This window comes from Equus przewalskii, chromosome 9, assembly GCF_037783145.1.
Source record: "Equus przewalskii isolate Varuska chromosome 9, EquPr2, whole genome shotgun sequence".
Classification (NCBI taxonomy): domain Eukaryota; kingdom Metazoa; phylum Chordata; class Mammalia; order Perissodactyla; family Equidae; genus Equus; species Equus przewalskii.
The window spans coordinates 68,474,391-68,490,777 of NC_091839.1; the positions used below are offsets into that span (position 1 = coordinate 68,474,391).

At 36.5% G+C, this 16,387-nt stretch overlaps 1 protein-coding gene across 10 annotated transcripts in view; it reads right to left on the bottom strand.

Annotated features, from left to right (window-relative positions):
* TBC1D32 (TBC1 domain family member 32) overlaps positions 1–16,387 on the bottom strand; it is a 187,914-nt gene that overhangs the window by 110,137 nt on the left and 61,390 nt on the right. For 9 of the 10 annotated variants that reach the window (XR_011522049.1, XR_011522050.1, XR_011522048.1 and 6 more), the window contains 3 exons: positions 11,863–12,064; positions 11,264–11,346; positions 2,358–2,496 (listed from right to left, as the gene is read on the bottom strand). Coding sequence is in view for 7 of the 10 variants with exons in the window: in XM_070556904.1 (XP_070413005.1) it covers positions 2,358–2,496; positions 11,264–11,346; positions 11,863–12,064 (424 nt within the window). In the remaining 3 variants the exon portion in view is untranslated. The remainder of the gene's footprint in view (positions 1–2,357; positions 2,497–11,263; positions 11,347–11,862; positions 12,065–16,387) is intronic. The other variant, XM_070556906.1, reaches the window with a different exon arrangement.

Consider the following 16,387-nt stretch of genomic DNA (forward strand, 5'->3'; position numbering starts at 1 on the left):
TAATTTATCATCCATTAGCTCTGCCGTTAGATGACACAACGTACAGCAAGATAAATGTCTATCCGTTTCCCACTTGCCTTCCTCCAGATCAACTGAGCAAACACCTTACGCATCAGTCACCCCACTGACCCTGCTGGCTCACATATTAGCAGCCAGGGAGCTTCCGGATCACACTAACTTCCAGAGTAGTCTGGGTCTCTACTTTCTCTTCAGCATAATTAAGGAAACGGTCTAGTTGCTTTCTTACAAGATAACTGAGAATCTAAATTTTCAGGAAATGTCTTGAATAGCCTAAAGCACCATTAAAGAACCGTACTAAATTATAGGGTTGTAAGTTACTGAGGTCCAGGGAACATTATTATTACCACCAGTGTGGCACAAAGGAAAACAAGATTGTTTTAAAATTTATGAATATAAAAAAATGACATCTAGTCCTAGGTGTATTATCACAAGAGTAAAAGCTGTCTCCATGGTTTCAAACATCTGAATGAAAAAGAAAATTGTCTCTGAATTTCTTGAATATTTTAAAAAATGGAACCCAAATGGTTAACTAGTACACAAGGAAAGATTCAAACTCACCAGCAGAGAAATTCAAATTAAAACAATTTCAATTATACAAACTTAAAAAGCCTGAAAAACTTCTATTTGCTAGTCTGAATGTCTGTGTCCCCCCAAACTTCATGTTGAAATCTTAGCCCCCGAAGGTGATGGTAGTAAGTGGAGCCTTTGGGAGGTCATTAGGTCATGAAGGTGGAAAGTCCTCATAAATGGGATTAGTGCTCTTATAAAAAAAGATCCCAGAGAGCTCCCCAGCCCCTTCCGCCATGTGAGGAAACAATGAGAAGTCTGTGAACCAGAAGAAGGCTCTCACCTGACCATGCTGGCATCCTGATCTTAAGACTTCCAGCCTCCGGAACTGTGAGCAATAAATTTCTATCGTTTATAAGCCACTCAGTCTGTGGTATTTTGTTATAATAGCCCAAATGGGCTAAGACAATAGTCTACAAGAAGTGTACATATCCAAGAGCATTACACATATCAAATACATTGGCATGGAAGCCTATGGAAGGAGAACGCATACAGGGTGAACTGAAACTGCAAACCAGGAACGACGGGAATAAAATTAACCAACAGAGAAACGGTGCATGGACAGATGAAGACCATAGGCCATGAACGGAGGCACACAAATAACTAAATTCTCTACAGTTGAGGTCTATTTAAATAAAAACAAAAACACATATCTGCACACACAAACCTAGTATCATAAACCCATGAACTAATATTCATGTTTTACTTATGAAGGGATGGTCAGGCCTCTCTTTCAGGAATTACTTATTCTTTTTTTTTTTTTTTTAATTTTTATGCATTGTCTATTTCTTGTTTTTTTTTTCCTTTTTAAGATTGACCCTGAGCTAACATCTGTTGCCAATCTTTTTTTTTTTTTCTTCTTCCCCCCGAAGCCCCTCAAGTACATAGTTGTATATTTTAGTTATAGGTCCTTCTCATTGTGTTATGTGGGATGCCACCTCAGCATGGCTTGATGAGTAGTGCTTGGTCCATACCCAGGATCCGAACAGGCAAAACCCCAGGCCACCGAAGCAGAGCGTACGAACTTAACCACTTGGCAATGGGGCCGGCCTCTCGAACTACTTACTCTTCATCAGCAAAAGCAACTCTAGAAAGTTAATTACTTGTTTTTTTATAGGCTCAAACAACAGCAGGAAGTTAGAATTGAAGAGTAAGGAAGAACAAATAAAATTGTATTCATGATCAGACAACCTAATAACATTAAGAAACAACAGCTGCCAGAGACAAAGAAAACACTTTCGAAAGGATGCTATGATCCTAAGAAAGCCCAGGAGTCTAGGGATATTTACTATGCCAGCAAAAAGCTGAATATACCTCAACGACCTTTGTCTGAGAAAAGGCTAAGTTATACCATAAATTTTATATAACAGCAGCAACAATAAAATTCCTTTACAAATATTTTGTTTCTTTTAAAACGTGAGGCCTAAACTTTCACTGACATGTACATTTAGACCCAACAGGTTTTTTTCCCAGAGTTTCACCTAATTTTAGTATATCCAGATGTTTAACATCATATTTATAAAACACATGGCTGATTAACTGAATTTTCCTATTTTATCTGGTGTTTGTCATCCTGTAAACACAGTCATAGATACCAACATCAATTCTCTAATGCTTTCCCGAAAAAATATCAAGTTCAATATTACAATGCTACATGGCTTTTTAATTGAAGTTTAATAACCTCTTCATGCACAGAAAACAGAAGGATGTTCTTAATGACTTTTACAGCAACAAAAATTCCTTTAACTGTGGCAGATGGAAATTCATACCTGTAATTTTTTTGCATATTGGTTGAACATAAATGTCACACATTCATTGATGGCTCCCGTCTTTTGAAGAAGTAGTAGTCCCTTGGGGGTGGCAGCAAAATTTAGTAAGTCATCTAACAAATTCTCTTCCCAAGCCATACTGAAACAGGTAAAAGAAAGCTATGAATTTCTTTATTACCCTCAAAACTAAAAGAAAACAGTTCAGTTTAATACTGCTAATTAAATTTACAGAGTACACACTGGTTGCAAAGTACTCAAAAAAATAAAATAAAAAGTACAGTTTCCTTGACAGTGAGTTCTCTCATTCTTATATCTTCTATCCCAATAATTTGCCTTCACTGAATGAATCAATATTAACTGCATATGTCAGCATTTTTATTACGCCTTGGTTCTCTCATCTATGCCTTAATTTCATTGTTTTCCCCTTACAATTCTGCTGTGCCTGGATTCCCCAAGCCCCAATTCACCACTATGTCTATACTTCCTTTTCATCATAGGGTATCTGTCTTCTGACTTTATAAAGCACATCAGCCATATATTTTCATAGCTTTTTAATTCAACTTTTGGAGAATGACATTTTCTTTCTCAGAACACTTCTAAAAGGAAGGCCAGAAACATTCTCCAGAGAAAAACTCGAAACATTCAGAAGACACACAGTTAATAGAAGAGTCAGGGCTAGAAATCTGGAAACACAGGAAGGAATATGAGCACTTCAGTCTGAAGCACCAGAAGTAAGAGAAAATTTACAACTCCAGCTGTCTGGAAAGAAACCGTGGATATTAAAATAGTTCAAAATCAAAAGTTTATGTACAGTAAAACGGTGAGAATGGAAAAGTATGCCCCCCCCCCCCAACCACCAAGGAAGTTTCAGAAGTCTGTTTTAGGACTGATTACAAGACAGATTTGAAATCCAGGACTTTTCTGATCAAAAAAGGAAGGATCAGTACATGTTTCGACACATATTCCTCTGACACATATTCATTACACAGCAATGACCAAAAGATACAACCATGTTCAAATCCAAAATAAACATCACCATGGACAAAGAGAACAGAAGCACAAAGAAGTGAGTAACACTGTAGTTCTCAGGCAAAAGCAGACAATGGAAATCAAATTTGGCTCCAGTAGGATAAAAAGGACCAAAAGAGTTACATATGAGACAAAAGACCAGTGCTAGGCTCATTGCTTAAGACTTATGACCAGGTAAGACTAGTAAAAAGAATATGTATGTAACTGAAATTAAACTTTATAATTAATTTATACACTTAAAGAAAATACAATAAACAAAATATAAACATATAAAGTGTGCCCCAAACTGGGACTTTTGATGAGCCATAAGCCTAGGGAGACAGGAAGATACAGAGAAAGCCTCATTTCTAGAGATGAGCAGATGACCAGTTCATCTTTTAGTTTTTAACTGTTATCTGTAATACCTTCATCATTGCTGATAGGAGCCTCAAAATGCCAATATAATGTTTATTTAAAACATGGGGGTAAAAGAGAAAAACCATAAAACTGCTGCACAGGGAGGAATGAACATAGAAATAGAAATCTGGAGAAACAGGGAGGGAGGAAGGAAAACAGGAAAGAAAAAAAGACATTTAAACATGGACAGGCAATCAAATTTCAAAAGATATCTAAGCTAAGAGCCAGCAGAATCAGCATTCACCAAATGAATCCATTCCAGTTGAAATAATTTTCAGAAACAATGACTTTATAATAATTTTATTTCCAATGCTCAAAGGAAATTGTTTTTAACTTCCATAAAAACTGTGAAGCCAAGGGCTGGCCCCGTGGCCGAATGGTTAAGTTCGCGCGCTCCGCTGCAGGCGGCCCAGTATTTCGTTAGTTCGAATCCTGGGCGCGGACATGGCACTGCTCGTCAGACCACGCTGAGGCAGCGTCCCACATGCCACAACTGGAAGAACCCACAACGAAGAATACACAACTATGTACCGGGGGGCTTTGGGGAGAAAAAGGAAAAAATAAAAAAAAAATCTTTAAAAAAAATAAATAAAATAAAATAAAATAAAATAAAATAAACTGTGAAGCCAAAAGCAGCAATGAAATGAAAACAGGTAGATTTTTTTTAAAAGAAATTGGAAATCTTGACAATAATAGCCACTTAAAGCAAAAGGGATAAATTCTAGGTCAGTCAAAGAATTAGTGAATTGAATGGTAGATAAATAAGAAATAAATGTTTGAGAAAACAGATGAGACACAGAACATAGACTGAAAAATCTCAAAAAGCATCTAATAAAAGCTCCAAGACAAAAGAATGGAAGGAGTATCTGGAAAGATTACGGAAAATTTTCTAGATTTGAGGAAAGACACCAGATCAGTCTAAAGCTCAATAGAACATTCAAAGTACCAAGCAGTGTAAACTTAAATCACATAGAAACAGGAAATATCTAAAAAAGAAATTAAAAGTTATGAGAGAAAAAAAGGTGACCTATAAAAGAAAGGTGATTATACTAACATTTATCCGTTACTACTTATTCCAGAAGACAGTGGAGTAATGGCCTGAAACACTAATGAGAAGCAATTGTCTATCAAAACTTTTACACATGGATAAACTACCATTTAAGTGTGAGTGTGTGAGTGTGTGAGTGTGTGAGAGAGGAAGGGTTCAGCGGAAGGCCTGTATGCGCCAGCATGCTGATGGGGGGAGTTGTGAGGGGAGGGGGTGGTATGTGTGGGTTGAAGGGAGAAGAGCCATTCTCAGACACAGAAAGATAACGACAGTTTACTACCCTCAAACCTTTAAAGAACAATTAAAGGATAACTATTTGGGGGAACTTAAAAATATACTTCATTAGGAAAAAAGAGAGCCTATCAAAAAGAATGGGTTATAAGTTTCAACAAATGACATAAAGTAAACGTAGCAACAAATTTAATATTAGACTGTCAGAAGAAGTAAGTTAGGTGATTAAAAAATAGAAAATCAAAATTCTAGATAACTATAACAAGATTAAGAGTTATAGAGTGTTTAGAGGATCAATGACTGGTCAAAGTGTGCTAAAACCCATGTTGCTTTTCAAAACATGACATGAATACCCAATTACTTTATACTTTCATAGGAAACATGTACAGTTAAATATATACATTCAGAATTTAGGAATAACCACTTAAACTTGACTAATAATATCAAAACCAAGGGAAAAATAGGAATAAAAACTTTTATTGCTGTAAGATAAGGCAATAAAGGAGAAAAGCAAAGAAAATAGAACGTAAGCAGAAAATATAAGAAAAATAAACCCCAAATATATTAGCATTATAAAAATTTTAAAAACTTAAACTCACCTAATGAAAAAACAGAGATTGCCAGATCAGATAAAAACACAAAATTTACAACTCTAAATGGTAGAAAATAAAGGGATGAAAAAAAATACTGTGTGTTAACAGATAATATTGACTGGCTGACCCAATCTCCATCTACAGCTCCTTTTTCACCAACTCTCATCCAGTGAGAGACAGCCATACGACAAATTCAAAAAGATGTTGACCAAAAAAACGTAATGAGAGAGATTCCTTTCCTGAATAAAAGACAAGGCATCATGAAAACAAATCATTTGCTCTCCACCTTCTTTTCTTAGAAGGCAGCTGGGAGATCTAGAGGTTTGCTGGCCAGTGTATAATCTTAAGGGCAAAAAGCAAACAACGATGATGCAGAACAAGAGAAAAGGAGGCTGGGTCTCAAACAGCGTCAATAAGCCAATGCCTGGACATTCCACCAAGATTCTTCTCATTATATGAGAAAAAGAAAGCCTTTCTGAGTTATCTGCAAACAAAAACACTCTTAACCAACATACTATGCAAATACTAACTAAAGCAGATTCAGCAACATTATCACATAATATAAAATTGAAAGCAAAGTACAACAGTAATAAGATAATGAGACACTATATATAATGAAAGGAAAAAGTTACCAAGACATAACAGTGAACTTCTATGTTTCTAATGGCATAGAATGTAAATTTGTTGTCAGTGCCACTGAGCTGATTCTAACTCCTAGCGACAGTGTGGACAGCAGAGCGGAACCCACCCGGTCTTTCCGCACCATCCTCTCTCTTCCAGCACTGCAGCAGACAGTGCTCTGCTGCTATTCACAGGGTTTTCATGGCCAACTTTTTCCGGAAGTGGATGGCCAAGTGCTTCTTCCTAGTCAGTCCTAGTCTAGAAGTTCCACTGAAACCTGTCCACCATGGGTGACTTTGCTGGTATTTGAAATACCAGTGGCATAGCTTTCAGCATCACAGCAACACGCAGCCACCACAGTATGACAACTGACAGACAGGTGGTGTGGTTCCCTGACTAGGGAACGAACTCGAGCCACAGCACTGAAAGCACCAAATATTAACCACTAGACCACCAGAGAATGCAAATATATAAACCAAAACACCAGAATTGCAAAGAGAAATGGACAGATCCACTTCTATAGTGAATGATTATAAATCAAGCAAAATACAGATGGAGGTATTGAAAATCTGAATAACTATCTATATCTGCTTCCCATGAAGAACATAAAATAGACTTTTCAAGCAAAGACAAATTTGTATTTTAATTGACCCTGTACCACTCACAAAATCTCAACCAACCTAAAAGGATACACACCACGCAATCTATGTTCTCTGAAAAGAATAGAAATTAATTAGAAGTCAACAGCAAAATAAGATAGTAGTAAAAACAACTATGTTTGGAAACTTAATGTATTCCAAATATTTCATGGATTAAAGAGTAAAATCACAGTAGAAAGTTCTTAAAAAATAATTACAAGAGTTTATTAAAGTGCTACATATCAAAATGTATTAAAATTAGAATGGCTGATGCAGACTGCTTCTCTCTTTTTTTTCCCCTTCTTCTCCCCAAAGCCCCCCAGTAAATAGTTGTATATTCTAGTTGTAGGTCCTTCTAGTTGTACTATGTGAGATGCCACCTCAGCATGGCTTGATGAGCCATGCTAAATCCGCACCCAGGATCCAAATCAGCAAAACCCTGGGCTGCCAAAGCAGAGCACTCGAACTTAACCACTCAGCCACTCGGCTGGCTCCTAGACTGCTTCTCTCAACATCCATTTTCAATCCCCTTTCACTTATTTTCCTGTCCTACAGAAGTGAGAGAAGGATAGAAAGAAAAAGAGCATTAGCAAAACCAAAACATGGTCTTTGCATGAACAAATGCAATAAACTGTCAAGGGAGAAAATGGCCAAAAAATACTATGAATCAAAAAATGGAAAATAATTACAGCTAAAGAACTAAAAGAAAACAACACACAATACTTTGAACAAATTAACACCAAAAAACTATTCAGATAAAAAGCGTAATGTTATTTTTTAGAAAATATAATCAGAAGTCACTTAATGGCTGGCCTGGTAGTGCAGTGGTTAAGTCCGGCATGCTATTCTTTGGCAGCACAGGGTTCGTGGGTTGGGATCCCTGCCATGGGACCTACACCACTTGTCAGCCACACTTTGGCGGTGACCCACATACAGAAAAATAGAGGAAGATTGGCAACAGATGTTAGCTCAAAGTGAATCTTCCTCACCAAAAAAAAAAAAAAAAGTCATTTAAGCAGAAATAAGAAACCTGAATGAACCATTAGCCATTAAACATAAACTTGCAGGCTGTATCCCATACTTCTGAAAAATAAAAAAGAGCTGACATACTTTGGTTTATCTTTTCTGCTACTATCTTAGCATTTAATTCTCCTCAAATTATAGTGAAAATACTCTGAATGTTTCAAAATGGAAGGAAGATCCAAGCCACTGAATTTGTTTACTGGCCTTGAGGGAGGGGCAGATGCTTTGCTAGCTTATGACAACTCCATTTTTTGAATGGTTATATCCTAGGGACAGTTAGACACTCGAGGAAATTAAGTTTTAGATGTTTACTTTTATTTCTTAGAATCACAGGCTGAGTTTTGCACATCAAAGATCCCCCATTATTTAACCCTCTAGTTTTACCAAAGGCCCCTTGATGACTGGTTGGGGCAAGTTGCTTTCCCGTGTGATTACATTTTTATCTATGGTCATGCTAATGGTGGTACTATGTTGCTTGCAATCACTGATATCAACCAAACCTGACTTGTAGAAATTTCATTTGGGGTTGCAATTCAAAGTCTAGATTTAAAAAACATCAACCCCCATGATGACTATACAACAGCTTCTATCTTCTCTGAAGTACTGTAAGCATCAATAAATGGGAGGATGAAGAGGGAATCTCCAAAATATGCTGTCAGAAAATATAAGTTCAAAATGCCTAACATTAGTCTGTCAGAAGCTCAAAAATAGGAATTAACTTTAGCAACTTCCTCTTAATTTTACCTTTATCATAGCAGTCTTACTGTTGGTATCATTATTTAGAAACTAGGGTCTTGGGGTAGGAGAAGCATCATTCATTCATTCATTCACTGATTCAACAAAGTTCTCAGGCCTCTGCTAAGTGCTGGCATCAGGCTAGGCTGGTTAACTGGCCCAGATGGTTTGACACACAAGTTTCAACAAACTGTAAAGGAACAAATAATGCCTATCTCCTAATTAATGTAAAAGAGCAAAAGATACTCAGCTCTTACTATGAGGTAACTGAATTTTGATGACAAAAATGAAATCAACAATTCTGACTACCTTATCAAAAATTCTCTTAAAGCTTTTCCAAGACATTAATAACAGATGGTGAGCGGACCTCTTTTTCTTCTGGCATCCAATTTCCACATGGAGCACATTCCCCAGCTTAATGCTGCTTGCCTCTCTCTACCCAATCACTTGTTCTTCCCCATGAAAGAAGGGACTCAGATTTGGAGGATGACCTAAGCATGTTTGCCTAAGCAATGCGTCTCCACCAGTCCACTTCCTCTTTGAGACCTAACTACCTGTAGGAAGCACACATTCTGCTCTGTTCTACTATGTAGCTAAGTTTGATCTCTGAAAGCTCCGCCTTCAACAGAAGCCTGTGGCTGTCCACTGTCGACTGTGACAGAAGGGTAAATCTGTCTAATTCTTCAGATCAGTCTTAGGAAGCCTATGTTATTCAGTGTGCTGATTTGCTTGACTTTTTTATCTCTTAATTGATTCACAACTCAGGAGGGAAGGAGTGGCATATAATTTACTAGTTCCTTAACACTCTAACATCAGAATCTAGAAATATTACTGACAGTAAAATGTGTGTCAAATACGTTAATTAGGGGCTGGCCCGCTGGCCGAGTGGTTCAGTTCGCACTCTGCTTCGGCGGCCCAGGGTTTCACCGGTTCAGATCCTGGGCACGGACATAGCACCACTCATCAGGTCATGTTGAGGCCGCATCCCACATGTCACAACTAGAAGGACCCACAACTAAAATATACAAGTATGTACTGGGGGGATTTGGGGAGAAAAAGCAATTAAAAAAAAAAAAAGAGGGGCTGGCGCCGTGGCCGAGTGGTTAAGTTCACGCGCTCCACTGCAGGCGACCCAGTTTTTCATTGGTTTGAATCCTGGGCGCAGACATGGCACTGCTCATCAAACCACGCTGAGGCAGTGTCCCACATGCCACAACTACAAGGACCCACAACTAAAATATACAACTATGTACTGGGGGGATTTGGGGAGAAAAAGCAATTAAAAAAAAAGAAAAGATTAGCAACAGTTGTTAGCTCAGGTATCGATCTTAAAAAAAAAATACGTTAATTATGTTCCCTCTTACGTCTAGCCTATTGACCACACTATTTCTTCCCCTGGAATCATTTTAATTCCATGGATTCATTTTAATTTAGTTTAACAACAACTTCTTCTTGAAAGATTTCCCCTACAAGTTAGCTCCAATGGACCTTACTTGACCCCTACCATATAAATTTAGCATACTATAATGTCACATTGCATTTACTTATTTGTATTCCACACTACACAATCAGCTCTCTAAAGCATATAGGTATCCTCAGGACTCAGCAAAGCACTTGGTCCAATAGATAGCTGAATCAATGAGTAGAAAATGAACACATGAATGAAAATGAAAACCAACAGACAAATCATAGAAGATCTCAATGAAAACAGATCTAAAAACAGAAATGTTTCTTCTTACTCCCACATGCAAAAAACAAAAGGCAGTTGATCTGACAACTATATCAGAAAAAATTACAGTTCATTTTAGAGAATTAACCATTGTCGAACCATTATACTGTTAAGGAAATGCAAAAAGCTTTTTGTTTGACTGGCTGTTTGGTTTTGCTTGTTTGTTTTTTAAGCTGAAACTATAGCTACCTAAAAAGAAACCTTGACTTTTTTAATTTCTCTTAACCAAGTATATCACTTAAAGTTCTCTCTAATTACCTTTTAGACTATGCCAACACTCAATTAAGAAGAGATTCTAGGAACATTTGTCACCAGATCTTAATTTTAAAAATACCTATTTCTTCCCCATTAATCTGACTGCATATCCTATTGATATCTGTGAAAAAACATGGAGGCATTTAAATCAAAAATTGGTATAATTACTGATTTAAATAATTTTCCAATGCCAAAATCTAATTAAAATGCACTCCCACACATTTTGAAGAGTCATAATTTAAAAATAAATGGACTTCATTGGCATTTGAAAACACTTTACTTCTACTGAACTCCCTAGTTTTAGCTTTCTAATTTTAGTATTCGGTAATTCTCCAAGTTTTCTGGAAACACTACAACATGTCAAGTTTCCTAACCCAAAATGTAAATACAGGATGAAGGAAATAAAATATTGCTAGATTTCTTTTTTTGAAAGGTACAAGTATTATATGATCTCTGAAGTTCCTCCTAGGTGTAATTTCCCTTGATCCTATATGTATATATTAACCTTCCTGTAAAATCTTTTTTGCTACAATAGTCTATTACATTCTCATTTTAAAATTATTTCAGCAAATGTAAAAAACAAATGAGTTTAAATCAATTGTACTTACATGTTTGGGGATTCCAGGTTTATCGAAGAAATAGAATCTGAACCCACCACTGGAGTAGGAATTCTTTCTGATAGCAAACTTGTCTAAAATATAATAGATCAATTTACATTATATATATATTTTTATTGACAGCATTACTCATAAGATCTCGTGCTACATTTTTATATTTGATTCTTGATGTAATTAAATTACCTTCAAAATTTAAGTTATTTGATTCTTAAACATCACGTAAATTGCTTCATAAAGCATTTAAACAGGGTAAAAAGACTTAGTCCACTAACATATACTTGACTATTGCTACACTATCATCTCCAGTGTCCATAAGAAAAACTCAGCTGTCTGTAAAGACTGCTCAAATTCAAGTTTAAACTTCCAAAGAGGTTTGCCAGTACTGCCTCTCTGGTACTAAAGTCTAGTACTAAAGGCAGTACTAAAGTCATCTTGTGCCAAATGAGAAAGCATTACGTATTAGAGTACTGTGATGCTAACGAAGCCATATTTGCTCCAGTAAAATATTTTAACACCAGTAAGATACTACAATAGTGACTATTTGAAATAAAGATTAGCAGGGAAGAAAAAAGAAGTTCAGGAATACTTGCCTTCTTCCATGCCTTTGCTATAGATTCATGCAAATTATAAGGAAGTGACACCTGCAAGCCTTCACACGTACTATATATGTGACGACACACGGAAATGAAAGCTCCTTTAACCACAGGCAACATTTCCGATCCAGAAAAAATACAAATATCTTCATCTAGAAGTTTTTTCGAAAACTGGGCAATTATATGAGCACCTGTAGGACTAAAAGATGAAACCTAAAAGTGATTCTAAGCTTACAAATCATTATTTCATAGAGCACTAGCAAAAAGGAGGCCTAGCACAAACTTCAGTTGGCTGGTTCCTTCTTTGTCCTCCTCTAGCTTTTCTCTGACTTCTCCATATTCCTGCTCCTACCCACGTGCAGCTGTCTAATAATGAGAGCAGTTTCAGTAGAAAAGAGTAAAGAACATATGGATAGGAAAAAGCAACAAGACTACACACTTACAGGGTTATAGACATCATGGGTCCAGGGCCACACATAACTTCGCTTGATTCTATAGTGAAAACATAATGCTGAGTTCTCCATTCCTAGCACTTGTTATACGTTTCCTATTCCATTATCAGGACTTAGCTCCCCTAACTCAAAGGCTGGGACACTCTAATAGTAATAATAATAATAGATAAAGAAGAACACAGTAAATGTTTATAAAGTGCCAGGCAATGTTGTATTTTAAGTGTATTAACTTATTTAGTCCTTACAATAAACCTATGAAGCAGCTATATTATTCTTCAATTTTTACAGATAAGAAAATATAGCTAAGGCTTACAGAAGTTAAGTAACTTGAACAATATCACACAGCTAGCAAGAGCTGGAGCCAAGACTCAAACCCAGGCTGTCTGGCTTCAGAACAGCACACTTTTCATTAGTTTTTCTGGCTTTAAAAAAATAAAATAGGCAGTAGACAGGATAAGGTACTGACTCTCCATGTACTCCTCATCTATCTTCAACAGTTACAGCATTTTGCCAGTCTTGTTTTATTTATTCCCTGTCCTCGCCCTCTACTGGAGTATAATACGATAAATTCCAAAAATCATATCATTTTACCCAGTGTCCATCTCTAACTGATAAAGGTTTCTATGTTACATGCTAATACCCCACCCAACAAAATTCATTACAACTTTTTACTATCTGACAGCCTATGTCAAAATTCCCCTGACTCTCTTAAGGTTGTCTTTTTACAATAGGTTTATTCAAATCAGAATTCAAACAAGGCCCACAGAGCGCAGCAGGTTGCTGTAGTTATTTAGGCCCCTTTCCCTTTGTCCCACATCACTGATTCGTTGGAGAAATGGAGTTATTTTTCCCGTCCATTCTTTATTTAGATAATTGCTTCACCACGGTATCATTTAGTACGTTCCTCTAGTTCCCCATATTTCCTATAAAGTGATAATTAGATCTAGAAACTTAATTAGATTTAAGTTCAATTACTTTTCTTTTTTCTTGGCAAAATAACTTCAGAGGTGGCTGCTGCTGTGCACCTCCTCTCGCATCACATCACAAGGCACATGTCTGGTTGGCCCAGTTTTAGTAGTGCTAAAACTCAGTCCATCAGATGGTATCGGCCTGAACTCCCCAGTAGGAAGTCCTTCCCATCAGCCTTTCATCTAAAGGTTTTAGCATCAATTCATGATCATTTCCTAAATCCACTATTTCTTTAGGGTTTACCAAATGGTGACTCTAATTATATTACTTATTTTGTGTTTTATTAGCTAAAATTTTCTATGAAGAACTTTATCCTCAGGAACTTAAAAGTTATATTAAAAAAGTGTTTGTACAGGAAAGCCTGGAAAAAATGCTTGAATCTTTTTTTATCAATTTGCAAAGTAATGAATTGGTGCCAACACGACCTCAATAGGTAATTGACAAGGTCGTCTTTAAAATTTTTTTAAATTTTCGTACCTTTTTTAAAACCATGTATCTTTATGTACTTTATATGTACTTTGATCCATCGCAGTCATTATTTTCTTGGTCTTCAAATTTCCCACCTTAAATCAGTAGGAGGCCCCTTCTGGTAGCTTGGAGGTACTTTTGACACTATCCTACTAGTCTTAGATATTTCCTCAATGTCTAAAAGAGTTAAGATATCCCAGGATCACCCAGCACATTTTCTGGCCCAACCTAGAAACAGCAATTTCTTCAAAGATCCCACCCTCTTCTTAGAGCAAAAGAGATATTTAGAGACCACAATCTGGATGCCAGTTCAAGGTGAAGGGGTTGTCATTACTTCTAGGCCTTTCCAGTGGTAGTGCTAAGAAAAGTAATTTTTTAAGAAAAATAAGTTTAGACTTATATTTCCATTATGAATATAAAATTCAAGTTATTCTAGTTCCTTATGATGCTAACTGATATTTGCTTCATCTTAGAATATGTGCATAATAGTTCCAAAATATACACAAAGTAGTTTAAGATTGATGATTTTCCACTTCAATGATTTTTTTTTACCTTAGAATATATCCCACTATAAACGTTCAATCAACTTAGGTCACTTGAACTAATTCTTTTCTCTGCATGGGTATGTCACTAACTTGACTATTTGGTGGTTAAATTCACTTATTTCCATCAGTTTGAATTTTTTTAATTTGACTTTTTTAAAATTTAACTTTGTTTTACATTTAGTATGTAAAAGTTACACGGTTCCAAAATCAAATCTAGGTACAATTAAGGTTACCCTACATGTCTTACACCCACACCTCCCTATCCACAAATTGTTCTCCCTTCCTCTAAAACTATTGTCATTACTTTTCAGTTTATCTTTTCATCATTCCCTTTTGAAAAATATAAATAAATATGATTTATTCATATTACCTTCTATTATACAGAAGGTAGCATTCTATGAACATTCTTCTGTGTTTTGTTCTTTCACTTAGTGTATCCTGAAGATAACGCCCCAGCAGTACACCAAAAAGCCCTCACTCCCTTTTTACAGCTGCTAAGCACTCTGTTGTGTGAACATAATTTAATCAACTAGCGTCTTGTTAACAGACATTCAAGATTCCAATCTTTTGCTAATATAATTAATCAGAAACTCTTAAGTACTGCACAATGAGGAGTCAGAAGAAATTCTTTCTGACACTTTATGTCTTATCTGTTTAACTTCAATGTGAGGGAGATTGCTAAAAGAAAAAACCTATATAATCATAAAGATAATGATTGGAAAAAACTTGACTACATACAATTACATTATATCTATACAGCAGGAAAAAACTTAAAAGGGAAGTGATGGACAATAAAAACAAACCTTGGAATTCATGACAAAGAGACTTCCTAATTTTAAAAAAGAATTGTTATATACAGGTAAGAAAAAGTCTTCCAGTTAAATATGGCAGATTGAACACACATTCACATCTGCTTCCTCCTGAAATACTAAAGTGCAAAACTAAACAATTTTCAGAAGGCTTTTATAGCTGTCAAGGACAAGAAGAAAGGATGTGATAGTAACAAAGTTTTGGAACCTAGAAAGTAGAACAACAAGGAGTAATTCAGGACCTGGAAAAACCAAATCATCAACCAGTGCAGAAAAGAGAATCAACACAATTATTTCATAGAACTTCTCAAAAAACTCAAATTGGTGGCACCAAATATCTATGGAATTGGGGTTAAAAGTGGGACTGAAAACAGAAGAGTTGCCTGAAAGTCAGTTTAAGAATGAGTTTGCAGGGCCAGCCCCATGGCCTAGTGGTTGAGTTTGGCATGCTCCACTTCAGTGGCCCATATTCACAGGTTCAGATCCCAGGCACGGACCAACACCATTTGTTAGCCATGCTGTGGCAGCAACCCACATATAAAGTGCAGGAAGATTGGCACAGATGTTAGCTCAGGGCTAACCTTCCTCAGCAAAAATAAATTAATTAATTAAATTAATTTTTTTAAAAAAAGAATGAGTTTGACCTCCAGATTCCCTACCACATTCTGTGCAACCACTCCAGTGCACTTCTTGGAAGGTAGGCAGAGGTCAAGAACATAGACGGTCCCATGTGATTAAATCAAAGTTTATATAGTAAAGCTTGAAACCCATCACCTTTTCTACCCAGTTGTCTTCTCCCACTAGGCTTATACTCTCTTCATGCAGCTACTATAAGAGCCTTCTCTATGGAATCTGACCGGAACAAAGAAAAGACTAAAGTTACTGACATTAAAGGTTCCCCAAACAATAACACAGCAAGCTTCCTCTACAGTAAAGGCCACAGGTGACAAGGCCCACTTTTCTGCAGTTTTCAAGCAGCTTTTTAATGACTTTTAAATATTTGAAGAAATCTCTAATTTAAAAAGGGACCAAGACAACAAATACAAAAATCAACTTGAAAGGACAAAAGAAAATGAGAAATGAGAACTTCATTACCTTCATAGAGGTAAAAGAACTTATATTCATGAAACAAAAATAGGATGATAGAGGCCGGCCCCATGGCTGAGTGATTCAAGTTCCATGTGCTCTGCTTCAGTGGCCTGGGTTTGAGGGTTCAGATCCTGGGCATGGACCTACTCCACTCATCAGCTATGCTGTGGAGGCATCCCACAAACAAAGT